This window comes from Adelges cooleyi, unplaced genomic scaffold (genome assembly GCF_023614345.1).
Source record: "Adelges cooleyi isolate 19-005CV unplaced genomic scaffold, UGA_ACOO_1.1 ACOO_flye_CR_arks_rails_tigmint_CR_PRNA_247, whole genome shotgun sequence".
Lineage (NCBI taxonomy): Eukaryota > Metazoa > Arthropoda > Insecta > Hemiptera > Adelgidae > Adelges > Adelges cooleyi.
In genome coordinates, this window is record NW_026095912.1 from 11,120,068 (window position 1) to 11,143,508 (window position 23,441).

Genomic DNA, 23,441 nt, shown 5'->3' on the forward strand with positions numbered 1-23,441 from the left:
TACGACTACATTTTTTATCTAAAATTAAAAAAAATGTAATGTTGTATATTTATTGTCCTCGTTTTAACTATATACCCTATGATTTTGATGTGTCTTTAAATTAAGTTATTAGGTCAACTTATTCAGGATGGTGCGGTCGCTACCAAATGTGAAATCGGCCAAAATGAGAGGTTGTCATGAAATAGGGTTCCCAACTTTCAAATTGTGTAATGTAGGACAATATTTTTCATATCCAAGCCGGCAGCGGGGCCCCATGGTCCCCTGCCAAATGAGGGCCTCACCCAAAAAGTAAATACTTATTTTAAGTTGATAAAAAAATGAAATTTATTAATATAAATTATCATAACAAAAAACAATATTAATTATGAAATGCATACTGAAACTAATGAGAACAAACAAAATAAAAAATAATATACATGACTCTTGAGTCTTGGACATTGATTTAATAATATACTATAAATAAATAAAGTATATTATGTTAAAATATGATATGTTAAGTATATAATGGTAATATAAATTATCATAACAAACAACAATATTAATTATGAAATGCATACTGCAACTAATAAGAACAAACAAAATAAAAAATAATATACATGACTCTTGAGTCTTGGACCAAGACTCAAGAGTTATGTCTAAGACCGTGGTATATACAAGCATAGATGATAAAATATTTTTGAATTGTCAATGACCTTTGTATACATAATACAAGACGTGATTAACCTAAATCAAAGATACAATTAAAAATAATTTATAATAATAATGAAATATAAAAAATGTTTTTTAATTTTTCATAGACTAAACTATATTATTGGGTACATTTATTGAAAAGTAGGATAGTCCTACAAAAAATTTAAAGCGTTGTTGGACGTAAGACAAATCATACAAATGTAGGACTGTCCTGGCCAATGTAGGACGGTTGGCAACCCTATCATGAAAATTTTTTTATTTAATTTTATATAATTTTGACGGTGACTGAACTTAACTTTTAGAATACATTTCTTTACAATCTACACGACAAGTTGTAGTCTGCTCACTTAATAAGTGGTATATAATAATTAATACACCTCTCATTTCAGCGCCGGCCGCTTTATTTTCTTACATTTTTAGTATTATGTACAGTGTTTTCAGCTAGTTAGGTAATTTCAATAATATTTTAAAAGTCCTGTTACGGACGCTGTCCTTCACCACACACACACACACACAATATATATATATATCTATATTATATACACGTAGACCACCATATGCCATGATAAAGAGTAATGATACTATTATAATTTAACATAATAGTATCATAGTTTTATATATGCAAATATATTTGTATAAAACTAAAAAATGCAACGATAATTTGACACTGGCAGTACGATACAATCTGCGTTCGCCACAATCTAAAAAGTAACATTTCGAAAGGGCAATCGCACGTCCGTTTACACTTCACACACATGATGCCACTAAGTTATCTTTTGTATGTTATATAATATAAAATTTTAATAATAATAATTATAATTAAACACCCTGAAGGTAAGAGTGCAACATACCTACATAAAACATTATGAACGGTATCATAAAAAAAGAAAAGAACACAGTTTTTACATTGAACATTACTAAACAAAATGTAAAAAGTTGACATTAATTAAATTCAATTTTTAAGTAAAAATAGACCTAAATCAATTATGGGTGGGAGCTTATTTTAAATTAAGGAGGGAGTCATGGAAGATATCAAAAGGGATCAAGAGGGAGGCAAGTTATTACTGGAAATACAAATACGCTTAATATGAGTGAAAAAAGTGTAATTTTGGCTGTGGACACTTATACGAAAATTTGGAAGTAATATATATATCATTGACAAGTCTATACTTTGTATTTAACGATGAATTAAGTTCAACATAAGTAAGAAAACAATTATTATTTGTCCAGGTCCGAGTAAAACGCATTCTGCATAGTCAGGTTTTTAGGCAAGAAAATTGGGAGTAGGTATAACCACAGAAATCAGAATAAACAGATGGGAATTTTAGAGTTAATTAAAAAAACACTCAGACATATTGAGATTTAGCCAGTAATGCCAGAACTCAGATATTTTCTTTTTTTTTTTTAATTTTTCTGTGACTCATGGCTACATTGTTCAACAATGTCGTCGCCATTTTCCACGCTTGTCGAGTGAACAGTTTAGCCGGAAAGAACGAAAAATGAGCATTTCCCTAAATCTACCAGCACTGTACATATCTCGATCAGTTTCAAAATATCGGACATGATCTCGTCCCATAAGAACCCATGTAAAAATTGTATAGTTTCTTTTCTGTTTATTCTGTAGTATAACATAAATAAATAATAACGTTTCAATTGAATTTTGATAATGATACGGCTATTACTTATTTTATGTAACGGTCAAACTGATTTTACTCACTCGTAGTTCTATCTCTGTTTTACTCAATTATAGTCAGACGTTCTCTCTCTCTACGTGCACTCCCCATTCCAGTTCATGATTTAATTATCACAGAAATTGTTGATCTGTACATCTGTATATCTGCTGCGGATTATATGGTCTATGAATTTTTATGTATGTAAACAGCGTTTGAGGCCGACTGCAGATGCCATATACTATTAATAATTCATCTATAATATTAATTATGCTGTGGTGCATAAAGAATTAATACATTTAATGTTTCATTAAAATTGAATGGACCAATCACCGGCCACATAAACATCAGCTACTGAATTCTACAATGGAGGTGTAATCACAAAATAGATAAATGGTGTACATATCGGCCGGCGAGTGTAATTGTTAAGCGTTATCACATAATTTTCTTGATTGAGTACTTTGTTGTTGTCATAATAATACGTTTATATTTTTCTACTTTTCTATGAGTATGTAGTCGCAAATAAAATAAAAATATACAAATTTCAACTTGTAAATTAGCCTCAAGAGCTGTACTTTTGTCGTCAGATTTGTTTCACACGGCGTCAACACAATCATGAACAACGATAAGTATCTGAAGATGTATACAAAATTTAAGAAAAGCTACAAAAATCCGTCTGAAATGAAGTGCGAAATAATATACGCTCTCCGTGAGTGCCGAGACAGATATTTATTGCACAGTAGTGTAATGTGAGTACATTCTTAAAAACATACAAGTAAACCTTTACAATAATGCTACGGAAAAAACTTTAACAAGAATAAACAATTTTCAAATGAAATAATTACGCAGTCGACTAAAAATGAAAATTGTAATTTATTTCTCTTTTTTATAAGTAATTAAAGAAATATACATTAAACCTGTTTAAACAAATTTTATTTAAAAAAGTTTATTTTTAAAACAACTTTTTACTTATTCATTTTTTTAATTTTAAACAACTATAAATGTAAAGAATAGTGTTTTTAATTGTACCAAGTGACTATTTAAACTGACATTGGTTGCTTAACGAGTTTGCTCTGAAATCACTTATCCAATAGAAATGAGGGTTTTTTTAAACTTGTATAGTATACAATGTAGCAGGTTTTAAACAAAGTTGAAAATCATATAACGTAAAAAAAAAAACAGCTCAGATAGTAGTTAAACTCTGACGTCCCACGTGACGAAGATGTGCATTTTCGCTCTTTTTAAACTGTAAACTCATCTTGCCGGTGTTATCACGTTTGTGCGTGGTATTATTACCAACAATTTTTTTTATTACCTATTTATTAAACCAAGCAAAAGCATATAATATAAAAAATATTGCACTAAAACATCAAATGATGAATTCAATAAACCTTAAGTAAATGTAAAATACATTTAAATTAACCATTTCACTAAGCTAAATATTGAGCCATTTAATCGTTTTTTCGACATTAAACTTTTTGTTTTGTATAGACTAGAATTAATAACTAGATTAATTATAAATTTTCAATTCACTTATATTTTTTAAGAGCTGAAGTATTTGTTGTCTTCAATTTTTTCAAAAAATGTATATTATTGTAATTTACAAAATATATTTTCCCCGTTTAAGTATATTGTCTATATTTAACATTATAAGTATTATAAGCTACTTAGGTATAATTAGGTATCGTATTAATATTAATACTTAGAATACTAAAGTAAACATTACATTATTTACAGGTTATCTGAAATGTTATTAGCTCTCCAAACTGTTCCACCGTATTTTACTGACGATGACACGGGACTCGTTGTCGATACAATAACGTACCATGATATCGATCAGTTTGATAATATGGAAGAATATATTATATTTCGAAAAGCCTGTTCTTACTATGAAGCTGAAGAATATCTAGCGTAATTATTTTACTATAGTTTATAATAAAAAAATTATTTTTGTGTTAATCATATTTGATTAATGAGCGATATTTACTATTTTAGATGTGCTCATATAACTGAAAAAATGAAAAACCCCGAAGCCATGTTCTTACACTATATGTCAAGATATTTACATGCATACAATCGTTTGATATACGAACGTACTAGTTTATTTGAGGATCCCAAACCTTTGGAACTACAAACTTCTTACAAGTTGCTGCTAGAAGAACTTTTAATTTTAACAGTTCATGGTCGTGAAGAAGATATCGTAAAATCTGATAATGATGACAATTTTGAAAAAAAATTAGATGATATCATACCAAAGTTGGCTTCATTAGATAGCGTTGGCCGCCGTAAATGTACAAAAAAAGTCAGTGAAACACCAGCAAATAAAAAACCATTGACTAGAACTACTGGAAAAGTGTGTAAGGACCCGTACTTGTTTTGGCTTACTGCGGTAATATTGAAAAAGTTAGATCGAAACATCGAAGCTAAAAAACTACTAATCAAAGCATTAGAGATACAACCTTGCCATTGGGCTGCTTGGCTTGAGCTTTCCACTCTTATTAAAGACGTAACAGTGGTAAACTGCTTTTACATTATCTTACCAATTATTTAAGAATTACAATTATTTAGTTTTACATACCTGCTGTTTTGCTATAGTTTGAAGAATTAGAACTAAAAAATCACCCTCGTCATTGGATGCAATTTATTTGTATGGCACAAGTGTACTTGGATTTTCAGATGACTGACAAAGCCATACGATTGTATAATGACATTTTACAACATGGCCATGAAGCATTTCAAAAATGGACGTATTTACGTGGCCAGCTAGCTGTTGCTTACCATAACAAAAGAGGTTAGTTGTGAGAATTTTTTTTTTGGTATAGAAACTTAATAGTCATGATTTTAACCAAAAATGGTTATTAACTTAAATCGAATAAAAATATTTGTTTTCATTATGTATTAATCTAGATATATCCAAATCCGTGAAAGAGTATATAAAAGTACTTCATATGGATCCTTTCAAATTAGATAATTTAGAATTATTGTCTAATTTAATGTATGTGTGTGATCTTCACGATCAACTCGTTATGTTGTGTTTACATGCAACTCATATTGACCGTTATCGCCAAGAAACGCTGTGCATTCTCGGTAAGAGTTTTATTAAACTTTATTTTTTTGAATTTTATTCTATTGAAATTATATATACCTAGTAAAACAATTTTTTTTTTTTGGTTTTAGGAAACAAATATAGTTTGAAATGTGACCATGGCAAAGCAGTTTTCTATTTTAAAAGAGCTCTAAGACTGAATCCATCAAATGTAACTGCTTGGACCCTATTAGGACATGAATATATTGAGATGAAAAATTCTTATGCTGCTATAGCGTCTTATCGTCAAGCGTTGAGTATGTAAATTAAAAAAATTACTTAATTTTAAAACCACTTAACCATACTTTAAAGTAAAGTCTTAAGTAAAGTACACTTTACACAAATATCGCTACTTTTATATTTTTTATAATTTATTTAATGCCATTAGTTGTTTATAATATTAAAACATGATTATTTGATTTTCATAAGAGTATATAATATATTATTGTGTTTTTAGAAATTAATGTAAGAGACTACAGAGCTTGGTATGGATTGGGACAAATTTATGAACTTGTGAAGTTGCCTCATTATGCGATGTACTATTTTAAGAGAGCCAATAAACTGAGACCTCATGATCCTCTTATGCACATTGCTCTGGGCGAAATTTACGAACGCAGCGATCAAATATACGAGGCTTTGATATGTTTTTATCGAGCACTCCTCTATGACCCAGAAGGAGCAGTGCTGCTTAAACTATCAAGGTGTGAATTAACATCTAGCATACATTTAATGTCTAAATACTCATTCCAATTTATTTATTTTTCAGATTATACGAAAGATACAACGATAGTAGTGTCAATTACATTATTCGGGATAATTTTATTATCATCAATAAAAACGCTTTCAAAGTTGCATGTAGAGTGAAAAAAGAAGTCACTAACAAGTTTGTAGAATTAGCTTTAGGGAAAATATACTTATACTTGGGATATTTTTACTTGGAACAACATAATTATGAACGAGCTGCGAGTATGATTGAGAGACACGAAACTCGCAATCCAGAACACAAACATCATAACTGTGAGGTAAAGTAACAATAATTGAATAAATTACTAAAAAAATGTATATTTCTATAATTTACTTTTCCATTCTGAAAGGGTTGAAACTTTTTATTGCTATTGTTGAGGTGAAGTATTACACTTGAATTGGACTAGTTTAATTTTTTTTTTTTTAAATCTCCAATACATTTTCATGTTATTGGAAAAAGCCAGTTTAAATTTAAATGTATTCAATTATGAATGACCAACCAAAGCACAGACATATTCTACTGCCACTCATCAAATTCACGCATGAAAGAATGTCACTTGCCTTCTTTATCCGCAGAGGCTCCACCCTCATCGTTCTTTGCTTTCATGTAGAGAGCTCCAAGTAAAAAACCCGTTATAAATATAACGAAGCCACTGAGTTCCATCTTATATGCAGTCAATATAAAATAATTATTATTTGCAAGTTACTTTATAAAGATTTTTGTGCAAAATAACTTAATAATTATTAATTAAGCTGAATATAAATTATAAGTTTAGTGTTTCATGTAACATTGCGACATGGCAACTAGATTCTAGCCAATGTTGTCCATTTATAATTAAAACATTTTTATGTTTGAACTCGCTTACGCTCTGAGTAGCGCAGTGTTGCATAACATTGTACATGAAACAATAATTTTACTTGTTCTTTATGTTTTTATTATACTGGTAATGTACAAGTAACTACATGAGTTGACATGAAGCATGAAGAGTAACCATAATTGTAAACATTTTATTTTTAGATTTTATACATTTGTTATACCTATATCTAATCTATACAATGTGGTTTTTGCGTTTGTGTCAATTTTCTAGGATAGATGCCTATAAACCATAAAGTATTTTAATTTTAATATTTTCTTTCAGCTTCAAGCTCAAATCAACACGTTGCTACGAGAACTTGAATCAAAAATGGGCCAATCAACTAGTACTTCATCAGGAGCACGCAGATTCTTGTTTGGATAGCATTAAATTACATTAACGTCAAGTGTAAATTGTATAATTTCAGTATCTGGTTGAACAGATTATTCCTATGTACAATATTAGTTATACATTAAATTCGGCTATCATGGAATACCTGATTTTAATTGAGTGCTTGAAGTTCTGAGATCTAGTCTGGTATAATAGAATAATTTAAAATAAGATATTTAAAGTTAAGTCTGTAATAGTTTGTCTTAGGAGTGGTTGTATGGAGAAGGTCCGAAACGAAAGAGGGTAAGAACAAATGATTGAGTTATAAAATATACATAAGTAATTAGTCTTGACTATAAGTGACAATGAAAGTATGTAGTTAGTAAGTTGAAATGTGACCCACAAAAGTGTTGAGCAAAATATTTGATAGAAATTTAATATATATGGTAAATAAATGTATAAGGTTGCATATCGTACTTTATAGGATAGGATACTTTATCAGGACGATGTTTGGTGACAAAGGAAGTTTGGTCGGCTTTAATAGATAGTTAGATGATATTATTTATTCAGCAAAACTTCATTGGTCTCATAGCGGTATGAATTGATTTCACATAAATTACATTTTGTATTTATTGTAAACCGTTAATTTTGTATGTATTTTTTAATATTAGACAATTTTAATTAACTATAAAGTACTGATTATTAATTATTTATTTTAAACATAAATGTGATTTACACTTTATTATTTAACAAAATTTTTAATGTACAATGTGTATATATATTTTAAATATATTATAAATATTGCTTTCTGAAATGACAAGAGAAGATGTTTATTTTATTTTATTCTAGCCTTTGAGTTTAATTAAAGCTTAAAAATCCAAAAATGAAAACTAAAAAGACAATTATCAAGTTTAGATGTCTATTAACTATGTACCACAAATCAGGAAAATTTATAATTTATACTCTTACTAAAAACTATTTTGGGGGAATAACTTGTTTTAAACAATTTTTTTTTTAGGTAGAGAAAATAATAAAATTGAAATTATTTTGCACAGAAATTTATCTAGACCATTGCAGTATATAACATCTTATCCACAATTTATCAACAAAAATAAATAAATGTAAAAAGGAAATATTTTATTGAATAGATTTTAAACCTTGTTCCTTTAATCTATTACTTAAACTAATGTATGCTTCAAGTATCGGTTTTTTTACCTAGAATAAAAATCCTTTTATTTGAAATCTTAATATTTTTTTGCAATAGATACCATATTACCTTTATGATGAAAATATGTCAGTCAAATGTCTACGCCAAAGGCCAAGTTGTAAAGATTTTACAAGACTGCTGAAAGCATTTATTTTTTTACTAATAAAAATAGTTTTGATTTTAGGGAGGCAATTTTTAAAAAAAAAATGTATGCTCCTAATGGTAAATTATACAAGATACTCATAGGATAAAAGTTCTTTTCATCATAGATCTATAATCAAGCTATAAGTATAATTACAGCTGTATTTTTCTCAACTTGGATGATTAGACAAAATGGTCATTAATTATAATTCATAACATTCTAAACATTAATTCGTATACGTTTCTAACATTAAACCGTCATCAATAGTCGTTGGCCAGCTTAACAGCTTTGGATAATATTTAACTTTCGTGTTATATAAAATCTGCTACTAAGCAAAAATATTTAATAACACTACTTTGTATCAAGTATGAATGGATAACACTGCTACGATTTGTACTTAACAGATTAATATAAATTATAATAGATAATAGTTATGTGTATTTTCAAGTATTATAATATATTTAATTCAATACAATTAATTACATGTAAACTGATTAAGTACACAAGTCGCTGACAACACAATTGAGTTTATTGCGTTTACAGTCACAAGTGCAGCTACAGTGATAATAATTCATAAAATATATCGAACGAAGCACACGACTGACAGAATTCCAATTACATTTAAGTAGTAAATGTGGGGATAACTTGCATTGCAACAAATTAATACTAGTTGTCGATTGGTGTATGTTTTCACCAAATAAAAAGCCATCCCTGAAAAAACAAATATTATTAATAGAAGTACTATTATTATAAATTTTACCCGAACTTTTTCACAGTATAGGTACGGATGACACCATCATTGCACGAAATGGCTTGGGCATCAAATCGAAATGAAGACTCCTCACAATGACCTGCACATTTTTAAATATAATACATTTCAGATTTTTCTCGACATTATTATTATAAAATGTATTATATAATAACAGCTTATATAATTATTTTAAGTCTTAGCATAAATTAACCAAAAATATATAACCAATAGAATCAGGTTTTTGATGGATGAAGCCTGAAGGATCACTTAACTACCAAATTTAAAATTAGGATGTTAGAATCAGAAAAGTTACTTGTGAATGCTGAATAAAATCGAATAGTTAACATGTGTTAACTTGTTAGTGGATTTGTTGAAAACGGTTAAATTTAATTTAACTTGCCAACAGATTACTAAATACTAGAATAAAAGATTTGTACAACTAAAGAATTTCATATTATTCAAACTTAATAAATTAATAAACTTGACAATTTTACCATGATGGCATACCGCATGGGTATTTAAATAAATTGTCCATACAGCATATTATGTAACTTAAAATTTTAAACATTCCTTCTAATAACTATACACATCAGTATCACCTTCTTTTTTAATATACATTCAGAGAAAAAAATCACTTTGTAGCTTAAGTTTTTACAGCTTATTAAAACCAAGTTTATAGGTACTTTAAAAACTTTATAAAACTAATTCATATTTATATTTATAGTAATATAGAATTGCCAATGCCTAAATTTCTATGTAACATGTAAGATGATAAAAGACAGAAACGTTTCCAATCCCTTAGGTACACGTTAACTTTGGAAATGAATGTTTAGTTTTACCTTAAAATTCCATTGACTTGCCACTTATTTCACAACACGTGTCATTGAAACCCCAATGGCGACAACGCAATATTCCTCCCTCGATTCAGTCCAAAAGAAATTGAAAATCTAAAAGGAAAAAAATAAAAATACTTTTTATTTAAATATTCATGACCAAACCATAAAAACCCTCAATATGAGCAATTAATGCAAACAAAAACATAGTTTAAGAAGAGGATAAAACAAGAATTATACATTCAAACGTAATAGGGTTCTTATACGAGCTGAACGAGTAAAAAGAGTTTTTTCTAAATAATAGTTAAATGTCGTTTGATATGTAATGAAATCTTAATTAACTTCTCTAATTGTTTAATTTTTACAATATACATCTAAACTGATATGCCAAAGCTAATTTGATTGAGCTATACAGAAACACAGAATGTTACAATTTTTTATATTATAAAAAAATATTAGTGTTTAAATAAAAACTGGCATTTCATAAACTTAACACTAAAAACAAATAATATGTTTAATTTTACAAACCTTGTTATTATTAAAGTGTTCATGAAAACGATTATATTATCAATGAATGTTATGTTGATTATAATTAAGTTATTAAACTTTGTATAATAAACACTGATAATCAACATAAAAAATTGATTGAAATGAAAATATTGTCTTATTATTTTTTAGTAAAAATACTTAATATTTGCTTTAAAGTATTTATATTACAAAAATAAAATGCTTTGGGTTACATCAGTAAACAAATGTTTATCGATTTAAATTATAATTTTCAAACAAAAATAAAGAACTTTAATGTGAAAAATTTAATAGATTTAAAAAGAAAAGCATTTAGATACAATAATAATATTGTATGAAAATTAAAATAATGCTAAAAAAATTGTTTGTTGGTTTTTGTGTTAAATATACTTACTTTGATGCATCATTAATATAAGAAATAAATCACCATAGACGAATAAGATTAATTTCATGGAGTTGTCCACATCTTGTTCGATATATATATTTTGGGGCTACACAAATCAATATGTATAAATTGATAGGCGCAAGCTATTATTCAAATCATTCTTAAAGAATGATATTTGTGAATTATACAATGATTAATATTAAACAACTTATGGTATAATGTAACTAAATTAAAATATCTATTATTATTAAGGATATTTTTGTAGGTTTTCATGGATAAACAAACAAAAATTAACTGGTATACAATTTTTTGTACGGGTTCATATGAACTTAAAAAATTAACAAAAGATGACACATAAGATAAATGAAAATATTTTAGCTTTAAATTAAACTTGGTAATGGAGCTATCAATAATAAAAATTTACATGCAAGTTTTCATTATTTGAAAATTAGACTTAACTGTTACATTATTTAAAAACAATTATTTATATTGCTGGTGACAGAGCAATATTATATTGTAATGACTTAGCAGCATAATTTGCTTTTACAATAATTTTGTAACACATCGTAATATGTAACATTGAGTTATGTAACATTATTAAAATTATTAATTTTTATAAAAAGAACTGATTTTTACATAAGATATCATAAGTTTGCTGGGAAAGGAAGCAGTACGGATCGTCAATTTAATAATTGATTTAGTTTAACCAAGTGTGGAATTAATTTTAATATTATTGCACTTTATGATTTCAGAGTCAAATAATTACATTATTAAAAAATAAGGTATGCGTAAATGGTGTATTCACATGGACAAGCATTTGTTATTATTTTATTTAAATGGTTTAATATGTCTATTAGTTTTTACATATAAATTAGTTACAAGTTCAGCAGCTTTTGAAAAGCTGTTGTTTAACATACTTAAAATTAATGACTACATGTTTAAAGATAATGTTATTGATTTGTAAAATTATGACATATTGTCCAACTAACACAATTGTAATAATACATTTTAAGTAACAAATGACAAAAAACATAAAACACGAAGTATTCTGAGTTTTACTTATTTTGATTGGCTTCATCTGTGCTCTTCGACCGTAAAAACTGTCACAAGATATTAAATGATGATTTCTCTGTTTTGGGGCGTTACTCTAAACTGTAAAACTGTATAAACTATAAAATAATCTAATTTTGCATTTATATCAGGAATAAGGAACGCAATACTGATTGTGTACTAATCAAGCATTGTCATACATGCACATAATAGTTGTACCTAGATTATATAATTAATAATTGCTAAATAAATAAAACTTACAAATATATTCATACGAGGGATTGTTAAAAAATGGATAGTAACCATAAAAACATTTACTAGAAATACAAATGCTGTTACACATTATCTCCGGTTTGCGTTCATTATCTCCACTAGATAGAGAAAATAAAGATGTTAAAAAAAATTAAATATTAAGTATACTCAAATATAATATATCTGCAAAACGGTACAATAATAGTAATAATAAAAATAATAATAGTAACAGTAATTATAATTTAAAAAGATGAAGTAAATAAAATTCAAAGAAATAAAATAGTGAAATACATATAATTATCATGTTTTACTGATTTTGTCTTTAGTTTAATTACTTTATTTGATTTTGTAATGGATATTAGGTAATTGGATTTAATTATTACAAAAATAACTATTACATATTAAATTCATAATTTATATATTTTACCCAATCTCCAATTTTATAATATACACTATAAACATAGGCATATATGTTTTCATTCAGTTTTATTATTACTAATATATTTTATGTGTCCTAAAACTAATATGACTTGCATGAAAATAGACATAAAAGAAAAAAACATGTGTTACAAATAAAAATGATTAGAAAATTCAATTTAATTTACAGTTTTTTATAACATCCATACAATGTAAAAAAATTATAAAGCAAGATATAATTCTTAAAATACAAACGGAGTTACTACAATAGACTTTATAATATTATAAATTTAATATTAATAAATGATCTGTCTTGAAATGACGAAATGTCCGGATTTGTAAAGTTATGGCAAAATACATATTAAAAATGAATTTACATTATTTGACACAAAATTAATGTATAGTTACATAAATTCTCATGATACATTTAGCAATGTAAGTTATACTGTCTAAATACATAGTAATTTACTAGCTATACTATTTTTGAAAAACATGAAATTTGTTGAAATACAATATAAATAATATAAATTGATAAAAACAACAAAAATATATATTATTAATAAAAATATTTTCATATTTTATTAAATAAAAAAATCAACATCCACCTAGCAAAATGTTTAAACTACTAAATTATATTGTATGAATATAATATAAAATATTATAAGCCGCAATTCCAATTGTCAGTTTTATAAAATGTAATCCTTTGCAAGGTTTTTAGTATTATATACAATCATATGCCATGTAATAAAAATTCTATTTTATTTTGACTTACCAAAAATATAAAACATTTTATCCTTTAAGTCTTCAATATGGTGGTCTATAACCATAAGCAGTGTCGGTTTTTGAATACATGTCTATCAAAAACAACACAAACTGTATTACAATTGATTGATTACACGCCGAGGTTAAAATGAAGCAGATTATGTTACTGCATTATAACCAAATGATAATTGGCTTTTGTCACGGTCAAATCATCTCAGTAAAAACGTTGCAGAAATAAACATTTTGCAAGCACGTACCATCGCAAATAATAATTAATCAACATAGTCCTAAGTCGACAGTTGCATATTATGTTGCACAATTTTGCTATCCATTGATTGATAATTTATAGTTACCACATTACTACATCATTATCTTTAGATTTAATAAATAAACAATTTACGATATTAATATTTGCGACCTTATTTACCTGCAACATAATTGCTGCAACGTTTTTCCCACTATATAAATTTTACAGAGATGTTATTGCTACGACATTTTGACATGTATCCTAATAAATAATATAACACTTAGTGTAACTAAATATAATTGATGAGGGTCTTAAGTTAGTAAAATAAGTAAAATTATGTAATTCGTGTCGATTCTCTACCCAGTTCGCTTAAAAAAGAAATTCAGTTTAACCTTAGATCATTTAAAATAGATGTAAGAGATCTGTAGCCATAAAGTTTGCTCAAACTGTATTTCCATGGAATTTTCAAGTAACAAATTTTTAACAATAGTGCGGGGTTATATTGAAATTCGTTCGGCATACGGGCAATAACACGTAACGCTATATCCATTTTTAAGAGTTAAACAGTATTATAACTATAGGTTAAATATCAAGATATTCTGGTAAGAACGGACATATTAAGTAACATAAAAAAAATATGATTAGAAGCTTTCAATAAATAGATTTAACTTAATTAATAAAATAAATGTTTTAACTTTAAATTTGTTTCTATCCGTTTTTTTAATTTGCTTAAGAAAATGGAAATTTAAATTCAATTAATGTTATGGAGATTTCATTTTTATTCATCAATAATTTTATTACAGCTAGAGACATTTAGACATAATATTAGTTTTGACTAACCTGTCTGATAAGAAGAGTTAGTAGGACCTTGGTACTGTGTCGCAGTTTGTGTTGAAGTTCCATAATTGTAATTAGAATAATTTTCTTCTAAAATTAAAAAAAAAATTCACAAACATTTATGTAAGAGCCAATGTAAATCACACTACTAGTTACTACTAACCTGGTTTCGAATAATTGTTTTCAGCTACATAAGGCGCTGTTTGTTGAGAATAGCCTGTCGCCTGATTTGAGTCATATTGTGCTTGTGGATTTTGGTATGCAGTATAATTGCTTTGCTGTTGATCATACTGCCCATACGTACCCCCGTAGGACGGCTGATTTGTGTAATTAGTTGCTGCTTGATTATACGGTTGTTGCTGAGTGTAACTAGTTACAAAATACTATATTAGATTTTACACAGTAAATAGTAATTTTATAAACTAATACCTGCATAAGATTTATTTATAAAATATAAAGTTGATAACAGTCTCTTTGATTCGTTTACATATCTTTTTAGTATAAGTTATAGTTAAACGATGACTTACTCATACTGGTTTTGTGCTTGTGGTGCCGCTGGTTGAGTAGGCAATGGATTATAACTTTGTGAATTATTAGCATTGTTGTAATTCGCATTGTAAGAACTATTTGAACAGAACACAAATTTTACATACAATATGTATTTAACAAGATAATTATATTTTCCTGTTAACATATGATATTGATTTAACTTACGAATCCATTGTTTGTGGTGGTGGTTGCTGGTAAGTCTGCAGCATCGAGGTGTTATTATATTGCTGGGGTGGATGACCATATGGTTGCTGCTGTTGGTCATATTGCTGTGTTGTATCATAACGCTGTGTTTGGTTATACTGCTGTGATTGATCGTACGGAACTTGCTGTTGCATTTGTTGCTGATTATTATACTGCGATTCTTGTGCTTGGTTATACATCTGTTGTTGTGGTTGCTCATAGACCTGAGGGTGGGCATTGTATTGCTGAGGATACTGTTGAGACCCTGGGTTGATAGAAGGTTGTTCATTATGCCGCGAAAACAAATTTTGTTCATTCCGACGAACATTTTGTGTGTTTGAATGATTTTGCATTTGTTGTTGGTAACCACCATTTTTATAATCTATCTGTCTGTTATTATGATGATTCAATGTTCTATTGTTATGATGATCCATTGATCTATCGTTATTGTAGTCCATTGACTTTAGTTTTTTGACTTGATGCACCTGAGTCAATAATCTTTTAGCTGGTCCGTTGTTATGTTTATTTGTGCCACTCGGATGTCTAGTACCAGTCGTTGTAATTTGAACAATATCATTAATTTGATTATTGGCTACACCTGTATCATAAGAAATAAAATTATTTTTTAAACCCACTTTTATTTTAAATGGTATTTAATAAACATTACTTACAAAGAAAAACGATTAAAAAAAAAACATTTTATAAAAAAACAGAAAATTTGTTAATAGAATGTGAATGTGTTACAACTATACCTCTATTATTTTTATTATGACGACCTTTATTAGAATTGATTAGAGGCTTGGAAAAAGTTTGAGACATTAATGACGGAGGTGTAGTTTTCTGTTGTAATAAACTTTTTGGATTTTCGGATGATTGTACTTTAATCTCATATTCATCAACACCACTATAATGATACAAATAGTTAAACCAATATAATTAAATACAAATTCATTTAAAATAATTAATTGTCATATACAAAACAATACAAAATAAATTAATAATCTTTAAATAGGAACTTTAAATAATAATAATACATTTTATATTTATTTAAAAATAAAACATTTTTAAATTTATACTTTCATTTTCATTTTTATTTATATTTTTATGTTTAAAACTTAAATATCTATATTTTTTCCTCTTAAGTATATCATAAGTAGTCCGATAATCCATGATCATCGCATGATAACCTGAATACCCAAGTAATCCAAAATATACAGATATTTTTGAATACACAAAAATAATTATGACATATATTATAACCATTGTTTTTAATACAGCGTGTTCCACGTTAAAGGTAGCATTTGAATTTTTGATGATATACTACAATTTTGAAAAATAGCCTATGTGAAACAATTTTTATTTTTATCAAACAAAAATAATTTGAAGTTTTTGTATATTTTTTGCCAAAAGCTTGATTTAGGTAGGGTAACTTTTGAAATTTAAAACGTGTTGGGCATGTTACGTAATTGCAATTTGCGGTTCACTAGTGTGGACGAAGTTTAACATCTACATGCCATTATTGCGTTGAATTGCTTTAAACAACAAATTATTGTAGCTATTGAAAAGCGAGTAAAGTGAAATGTTTGTATTTTTAGAAGTACACAAGTTAGACTACAAGTCAAACATACTTGCGATCAATTGGAATTTCTGTATTTGAAATGTTATGCAGTCCATGTTTCATACCGCTTGAAGGTATTAATTTCACTCCAGGCGGTATAGGTCTCAAATGAGATGGTATATTACGCAGTACATGAGGAGGTAATAACATATTTCTCATTGGTGATATTCTAGACAACATTCCTCTAGCATTTATTACAGGCAACATATGGGGTCTCATCATTCGAGACGGATGGCGAAAAGGTCGTGGTAAAAACCCAGGTGGTAAGTTTCTCATCATAACAGTTCTAAAACAAAAAAAAAGGTATAATAATATAAGTAATTTATAACTACTATAAATATCCTAATGCTTTAAAACATCTCATTTCTTTATCCCTTACTAAAATATTTACCTAGGCGGGTATCCTTGCAGTCGAGGACGCATTAAGTGAGGAGGTGCCATTCTCGGACGAAGAACAGGAACCTCTTCTAGTTCCATAATTTCAAAAACTTCTTTATTCTTATAACAAAATCAATTTCATCTAATAAAACAAAGATGACAGATATAATAATGGTATACTTTAAAATCAACAATATAGTTTTTTTTTTTTTAATACTAAGTTTAAATGCTTACTAATGCTAAATGCTTTACTGCTTATAATTGCAAAACATTCATATAATACTGTAAGTGCAAATTCTAATGACTTTACATAATTACTGTACGGTAGTAGATAATAATTGTATTAAATCAAATGAATATCCTTAAATAAACAATAAATACTACAAGTTGCAACTACTATGTTCAATTTATTTTTTATTTTCAGCTGATAAATGCATGAAATATTTATTCAATATAAACAATCAGAACGTAGTTTAAAAATCAAGCTACAAATCAACTCATTGAAATTTTTAGATTGCTTGACAAGTAAATGATTAAATACAATAACAATTACCTATCTTAAAAAGTAAAAAAAAAACAAAATAACTATTTATCATTATAGAAATAGCAATGTTTACCTTAGAGCAATAAATTATAATACTGATTACTGTTACTAAGATTAAAGCAAACTTAATCTGTAAAATAGCTGATTATATGAAACTCAGGTTTTGCTTTAACATTTTTTACTTTTTACAATAATTAAATGTAGAACAATAGAACGTTTGTACTCAACAATGTTGTATACACAGGTTTTCTCATTTAAATGTGCCAACTAATATAAAGGTAAAAAAAAAATTATGTTTTTCTAGTTATTGAACTAGAAAAGTTAATAAAGTTATTTTTCTCAGAGTTCTGCAAATGTTTGATAAAAAATGATTTTCATAAAAATCATTTTCTAATGTATGTATTAGACAGAATTCAATTTTTTTTTTTTTTATGTAAAGTTTACTATTTTTTCTAAAGGGGCTAAAAGACCAATTTTTGATATAGTTTAGAAAAATTAAATAGACCTATTAGAAAATACCATTAAGAACTAAAAATATAACCGCTTATAGTAAAATTAAAAAAAAAACAATAATAATTAGGCCTTTACCCTTCACATAGAAGACTGTACACTTAATAACAAGAAATATTTGTTAAAATCGGTTTAATACACTTCAGAAAGCAACTTAGCGTTTTAGTCTTTATTCTTATAAAATTTGAAGCTTTCCGTTCCTCTTAAGAATTATCATCCCACTGGTTAACATGGTCCGTATTAATACGTAGCTAATTAGCTAATTTAAGTTAGGGCTACGTATCGGCACGACCTGGTATCTAATATCGGCCAATATTGGCTATATTGGTTATAATTTTTTCCCAAAACCACTCGCCGATAATTCTAAAAAAAATTATAACTAAAATGACAAAACTAACAGGTGCACTGTAGGTTTTAACGATAAAAGACCATATTATTTGATATGTCACATGATTCTTATTAGCTCCAATATAGGATATTGGGTTTATACGGCTAAAATATCAGTTTTTATTAATATCTAATAAATAAGTAAATAAGCTAATGTTTTATGATCGGTAGTGGCTTGAAATATCCAATTATTACAGAATCAGCTCATGCCTAATTTACATAAGTTCACTAACCAAAATCACTATTAACAATATTGCCGACTGAAAGTGATTAACTGAAAATAGTTTATCTTTTCATTAGTTTACTCTTCATTCCATTTCAAATCACCCCCGTGATCAATGGCAATACATCAATAAAGATTAATATAATAAATAATTTTTTTTGTTCTAAGGTTATGTCCTAAAGTTAGATCTATATTCGAGAGTCAACAAATTATAGGATTAAAACAACAATCATTTTAAGGAAACATCACAACTTATACCTCCAATTTGAAATGCTGAAGAATCAATACTTGTACATTAGATTCTCATTAGATCAATTTTTAAGGGAAAACAAATTTTAAATATTAAATTTTATTAAAATGAGTGAAAAACTTATATCTTACTATTTATAAAATTATTTTGGTTATAACTTTTTATCATTAATTTATATGCATATTTTAGTATCTAAAGTAAAATTATTATAATTGATATCCAATCCAATTTAATTTAATGAATATATTTGCAACTAAGTATTTACTTATGTATCAAGTAACCAATAACATCTAAATGTGTTACACAAATTATGTTCTCCCCGATTTCTATCATGGAAAAAATGCTATTTCCAGAAATATTGAATTTTTATGGTAGATTTAGTCAAAATGTTTTGACTTTGAGAAAAAACAAAATATTATAAGTTTAAGTATTTAGGTATTTATAGTTTTAAGTTTGCCCACTTTTGCACTTGCATAATGTGCCGTCAGCACTGTCGAACCATTTGGCCGAGATCAGTAAATTTTTGCCGGTGCTTAGCGGCCGCCGTTACTTGGCACTATCAGCGGCTGTTGCGTGTAAACAGATGGTAATAAAAATAATATACAAAATTTTCCAAAAATACCGTGTTTATTGACCATGTTTACTTTGTAATTATCTTTTTAATGGCAACTCTTGATATTATTACGTAAATTGAGAGTACAGATTGATTTTCTCATTTTAATTTATGCGTATTTGCAGTGTGCACGTGCCAAATGGTTTGATAATACAGCTCACTACGTATATACTTTGTGGGCTGCAACAATCCACACCTGCATTCACTGTCGGTAGCATTTATACGTGAACACGACTGTTTTAGTGGGAATACTTAAACTGAATAGAGTATAGTCTTAGTATAGACTTAGTTATCAAGAGTATTAAACCATTGAATGTTACTGAAGTTTCTAGAGGAATAAAAATATGTACGAGATCACGAAAAACTAGAGAGATTAAAATAAATGTTTGACGTATTAAGATTGTACTGTAATAGTTTAATCTTAAATCACTATGAAATAAGATTTCAATACACTTAACTTGCATTAAACTAGTTCATACAATGGCACTTCACAGTACAGCACCTGCGTCCAAAGCCAGCATAATCGTTACTACTCTATTGCCACTCATATCAAAATATTTTCATCGGCAAATTGTTGGCATAATCAAAACTGACTCTACTAAAGTTTTGTAAACATAACTAGATGCAATGTTTTTTCTCTTTGTAAGAGTATTATTCTGCGTGCATAGATAGATTCTATATTTTATAATATTATTATTACTAAGTAAAACTTACCTCGTAACGACCGGAAAACAATGTCGAAAATTGTATACATGCGAAAATTTGCAATGGTGAAAATCTCGGCCGGCGTCTTAAGTGCCTTTTTGTTTACTTATAATACATATGAGTTTACTGAGAAAACGTGCACAAGTACGGATGACCGACGACAATCCGATTTCGGTAGGTACAGTTAGAAGAAAAAATACAGAAATCGGCAGTCTACAAAACGCACATTTAAACGCGGTTGAATATTATACAACTTTTTAAACTCTCGAATGATACACACACACCGCGTTTGTTTGGAACCGAACTATCAACATAATACAAGGTGGGTATATTATTTATCCTGTCACCAGTCGCCAAACAGATGCGGGATGCGCTAAAAAAAATGTCCGTAAACCGTAGCGGTAGCGTTTGTGATAAGCAAATTTGCCTCCACGCTTCGTGATGACTCATTGCTCATTAGTCTGTCATTATTCATATTCACTCGGCTATGGACGCCTACCACCATGCAGCTGTACATTCAGCGCTACAGTGGACAATAGCGCAAGTTTTCGACTCCAAACGAAAGCCGGTGAAAAATGAAAATATTAACAAATTTAATATTTATACAATTACAAAAAGTAAAACATTTTATGTGTATTTTTCTAGTTTGATATCATACCAAAATATAGCGCTTTTTATTAGAAATCCTTATGGTTTATTACACGACGTATAGACACAGGTCACAGAATAGGTTAAATCAGAAAGGTCGCTTAGTATGATAGGTAGGGTAAGAGTGCTTGCTATCAGACAAAATTGTGAAAGTGTCCATTCTGGTTTAATCTATTCTGTGGTATGTAGATAATAATATTATATACAAATTTTGATGTACCTATATCTAATATTTGTAAGGAAAACATACAGAGTGTAAACTGTAATGTTCCTGAACATTTAATTATTTAATTAACAAAGTGACCCGTGATTCAATTATTATTGCAGATTTTACAAAATTTAAGTAGAGTCAAGATAACCCATAAGGAAAAATTGAAAACATCGTAAATTAGTAAGTAAATTTTTCAAATATATTGTGCATCCATGCATTTTTAAACTAAACGACATAAACTTTTAATATTATTTGTAGCAGCGAACGTTAACAAACCTAAAAAAAAAGTGATAAAAATAATTGATTTAATTCTTATTCTTCTTATTCTACTACTCACTTACATATAATACTTTTTTACAGTGCTTGGTTGGGACTGTACTGGTTTGAACCTACAATCCACTAATTTGCATCGAAGCGTTATTTAAAAAAGATTATATCACTTTCAGTTATAACAATTCCTTTAGACAAATGACGTCCCCAACCCCACTGTACTGGCTTTTTTTTTTTAATTAAACTAGTACATATATTAATATAACCTTTATGTTTTATTCAGGGTCGACTGAACTTACTTGATCGCAGTCAGATAGTTTAGAGTCGAGAATAGGGATGTGATCACCAACGGTAAACATAATCCAGTAACTCGTCTTTTATTGATGTATTGATGATTCAACCTAAATATAATTATAAAGATGATAAAATGTTTTTTTATTTAAAATTTGATAATTAAATTTTTTAGAATTCCATGGTCTTTGTGCAGAACAACAGATATTCACAGCCTTCAGGACAGTGCAGTTTTTTTATTATTTAGTACAGGAGAAGTACCAATTGTGCAATTACGAATCTAGTAATAATTTAATTTTGGAGAATATACCAGGGAGCCGATAATAAGATTTACATCTCCGCCGTCCAAGACGACCATAGGTACGTCATCCATACGTGCCCATCGGCAAACAACTTGTTGTAGTACCGTGCTCTACATGCGTGAAATCTATTAATTTGATAATACATAAATCACAAACTTATTTTTAAGATTTTAATAATAAATACCTTCTCAGGTATTGCATCGAAGCTAAAATGTAAAAAGTATAAATTATTTACTGAAATTAAATGAAAATGTATATATTTTAGAAGAAGAGGAGTGGAAATTTGTAACTGTTTTTACATTAAACAATAATTTTTCTTTCACGCAATTTTTATTAATGATATTATTTTATTATTATGACCTGTGTTCCCAGTCTCTTCTTCAACATTTTTAATAAAAAACCTTATGTTATGTAAAGTGAATTTTTATTTATTGGTTTGTTTCACTAAGAATATTTAAAATGGTCAAAAAGAAGTGTGGTATGGTATAAATAGTTAGTTAACCATAATTAAAAAAGAGCGCTAAAAAACATATTATTACTACTCTTGTAAGATTGTGATAAAATTCTTAACTATTACATTGTAAAGAACTAATGAACATGATTTTATGGTTACCAAAATTTAAAAAAAAACTAATACATATTTGATATTTGTGACCATTAAACAGCAGAATTTCGCAAAAAAAATGGCTTACTATTATTCTTACATTTATTAAAAAATACATTTTCTTAGTTCTCACTTTATAAATAACTAAAAAACTTGATCCAGCAGTATGTTAAGACGAAGCAGTCCTCAGCCTCGACAAAGGTATAAAAATTATTTTAGACTAATTTGTTCAGTAAAAGGGAGAAGATGACAAATAATATATACATTGTTACAATGGATACCGTGCCTTTACCGATGTACTACATTATTACATTTATCATACGATAATGCTTAATTAATTGGTCAAAAATCCATCTTAAGATAAATTATTAATT

The 23,441-nt window shown here is 27.8% G+C and overlaps 2 protein-coding genes and 1 long non-coding RNA gene across 6 annotated transcripts; 2 read left to right on the plus strand and 1 right to left on the minus strand.

Annotated features, from left to right (window-relative positions):
• The first annotated feature begins 2,637 nt into the window (after positions 1-2,637).
• LOC126836490 (cell division cycle protein 23 homolog) lies at positions 2,638-8,091 on the plus strand. Its single transcript, XM_050569960.1, has 9 exons — positions 2,638-3,109; positions 4,098-4,271; positions 4,356-4,875; positions 4,956-5,151; positions 5,268-5,447; positions 5,538-5,702; positions 5,903-6,146; positions 6,212-6,467; positions 7,329-8,091. Exons 1-9 carry the CDS (start codon positions 2,976-2,978, stop codon positions 7,425-7,427), a joined length of 1,968 nt encoding a protein of 655 aa, XP_050425917.1. The 5' UTR covers positions 2,638-2,975; the 3' UTR covers positions 7,428-8,091.
• Positions 8,092-9,214: 1,123 nt separating this feature from the next.
• Positions 9,215-21,415, minus strand: LOC126836779 (GATA zinc finger domain-containing protein 14-like). 3 transcript variants are annotated; one of them, XR_007685388.1, is made up of 12 exons: positions 20,751-21,415; positions 17,523-17,651; positions 17,142-17,417; positions 16,266-16,417; positions 15,496-16,111; positions 15,309-15,404; positions 14,945-15,150; positions 14,785-14,871; positions 13,708-13,789; positions 10,313-10,420; positions 9,489-9,573; positions 9,215-9,433 (listed from the first exon to the last, which is right to left on the minus strand). XR_007685388.1 is itself a non-coding variant. In XM_050570417.1 (9 exons), exons 2-9 carry the CDS (start codon positions 17,606-17,608, stop codon positions 13,740-13,742), a joined length of 1,569 nt encoding a protein of 522 aa, XP_050426374.1. In that variant the 5' UTR covers positions 17,609-17,651; positions 20,751-21,415; the 3' UTR covers positions 13,543-13,739. The 3 variants fall into 3 exon arrangements, 1 of the variants encoding a protein (XP_050426374.1); XR_007685387.1 differs by having other exon boundaries at positions 9,215-9,573; XM_050570417.1 differs by lacking the exons at positions 9,215-9,433; positions 9,489-9,573; positions 10,313-10,420 and having other exon boundaries at positions 13,543-13,789.
• On the plus strand, positions 21,209-22,828 carry LOC126836780 (uncharacterized). 2 transcript variants are annotated; one of them, XR_007685390.1, is made up of 4 exons: positions 21,209-21,358; positions 21,717-21,780; positions 22,154-22,255; positions 22,337-22,828. It is a non-coding gene; the product is annotated as an uncharacterized LOC126836780 (long non-coding RNA). The 2 variants fall into 2 exon arrangements; XR_007685389.1 differs by lacking the exon at positions 21,209-21,358 and having other exon boundaries at positions 21,577-21,780; positions 22,337-22,827.
• The last annotated feature ends 613 nt before the right edge of the window (positions 22,829-23,441 follow it).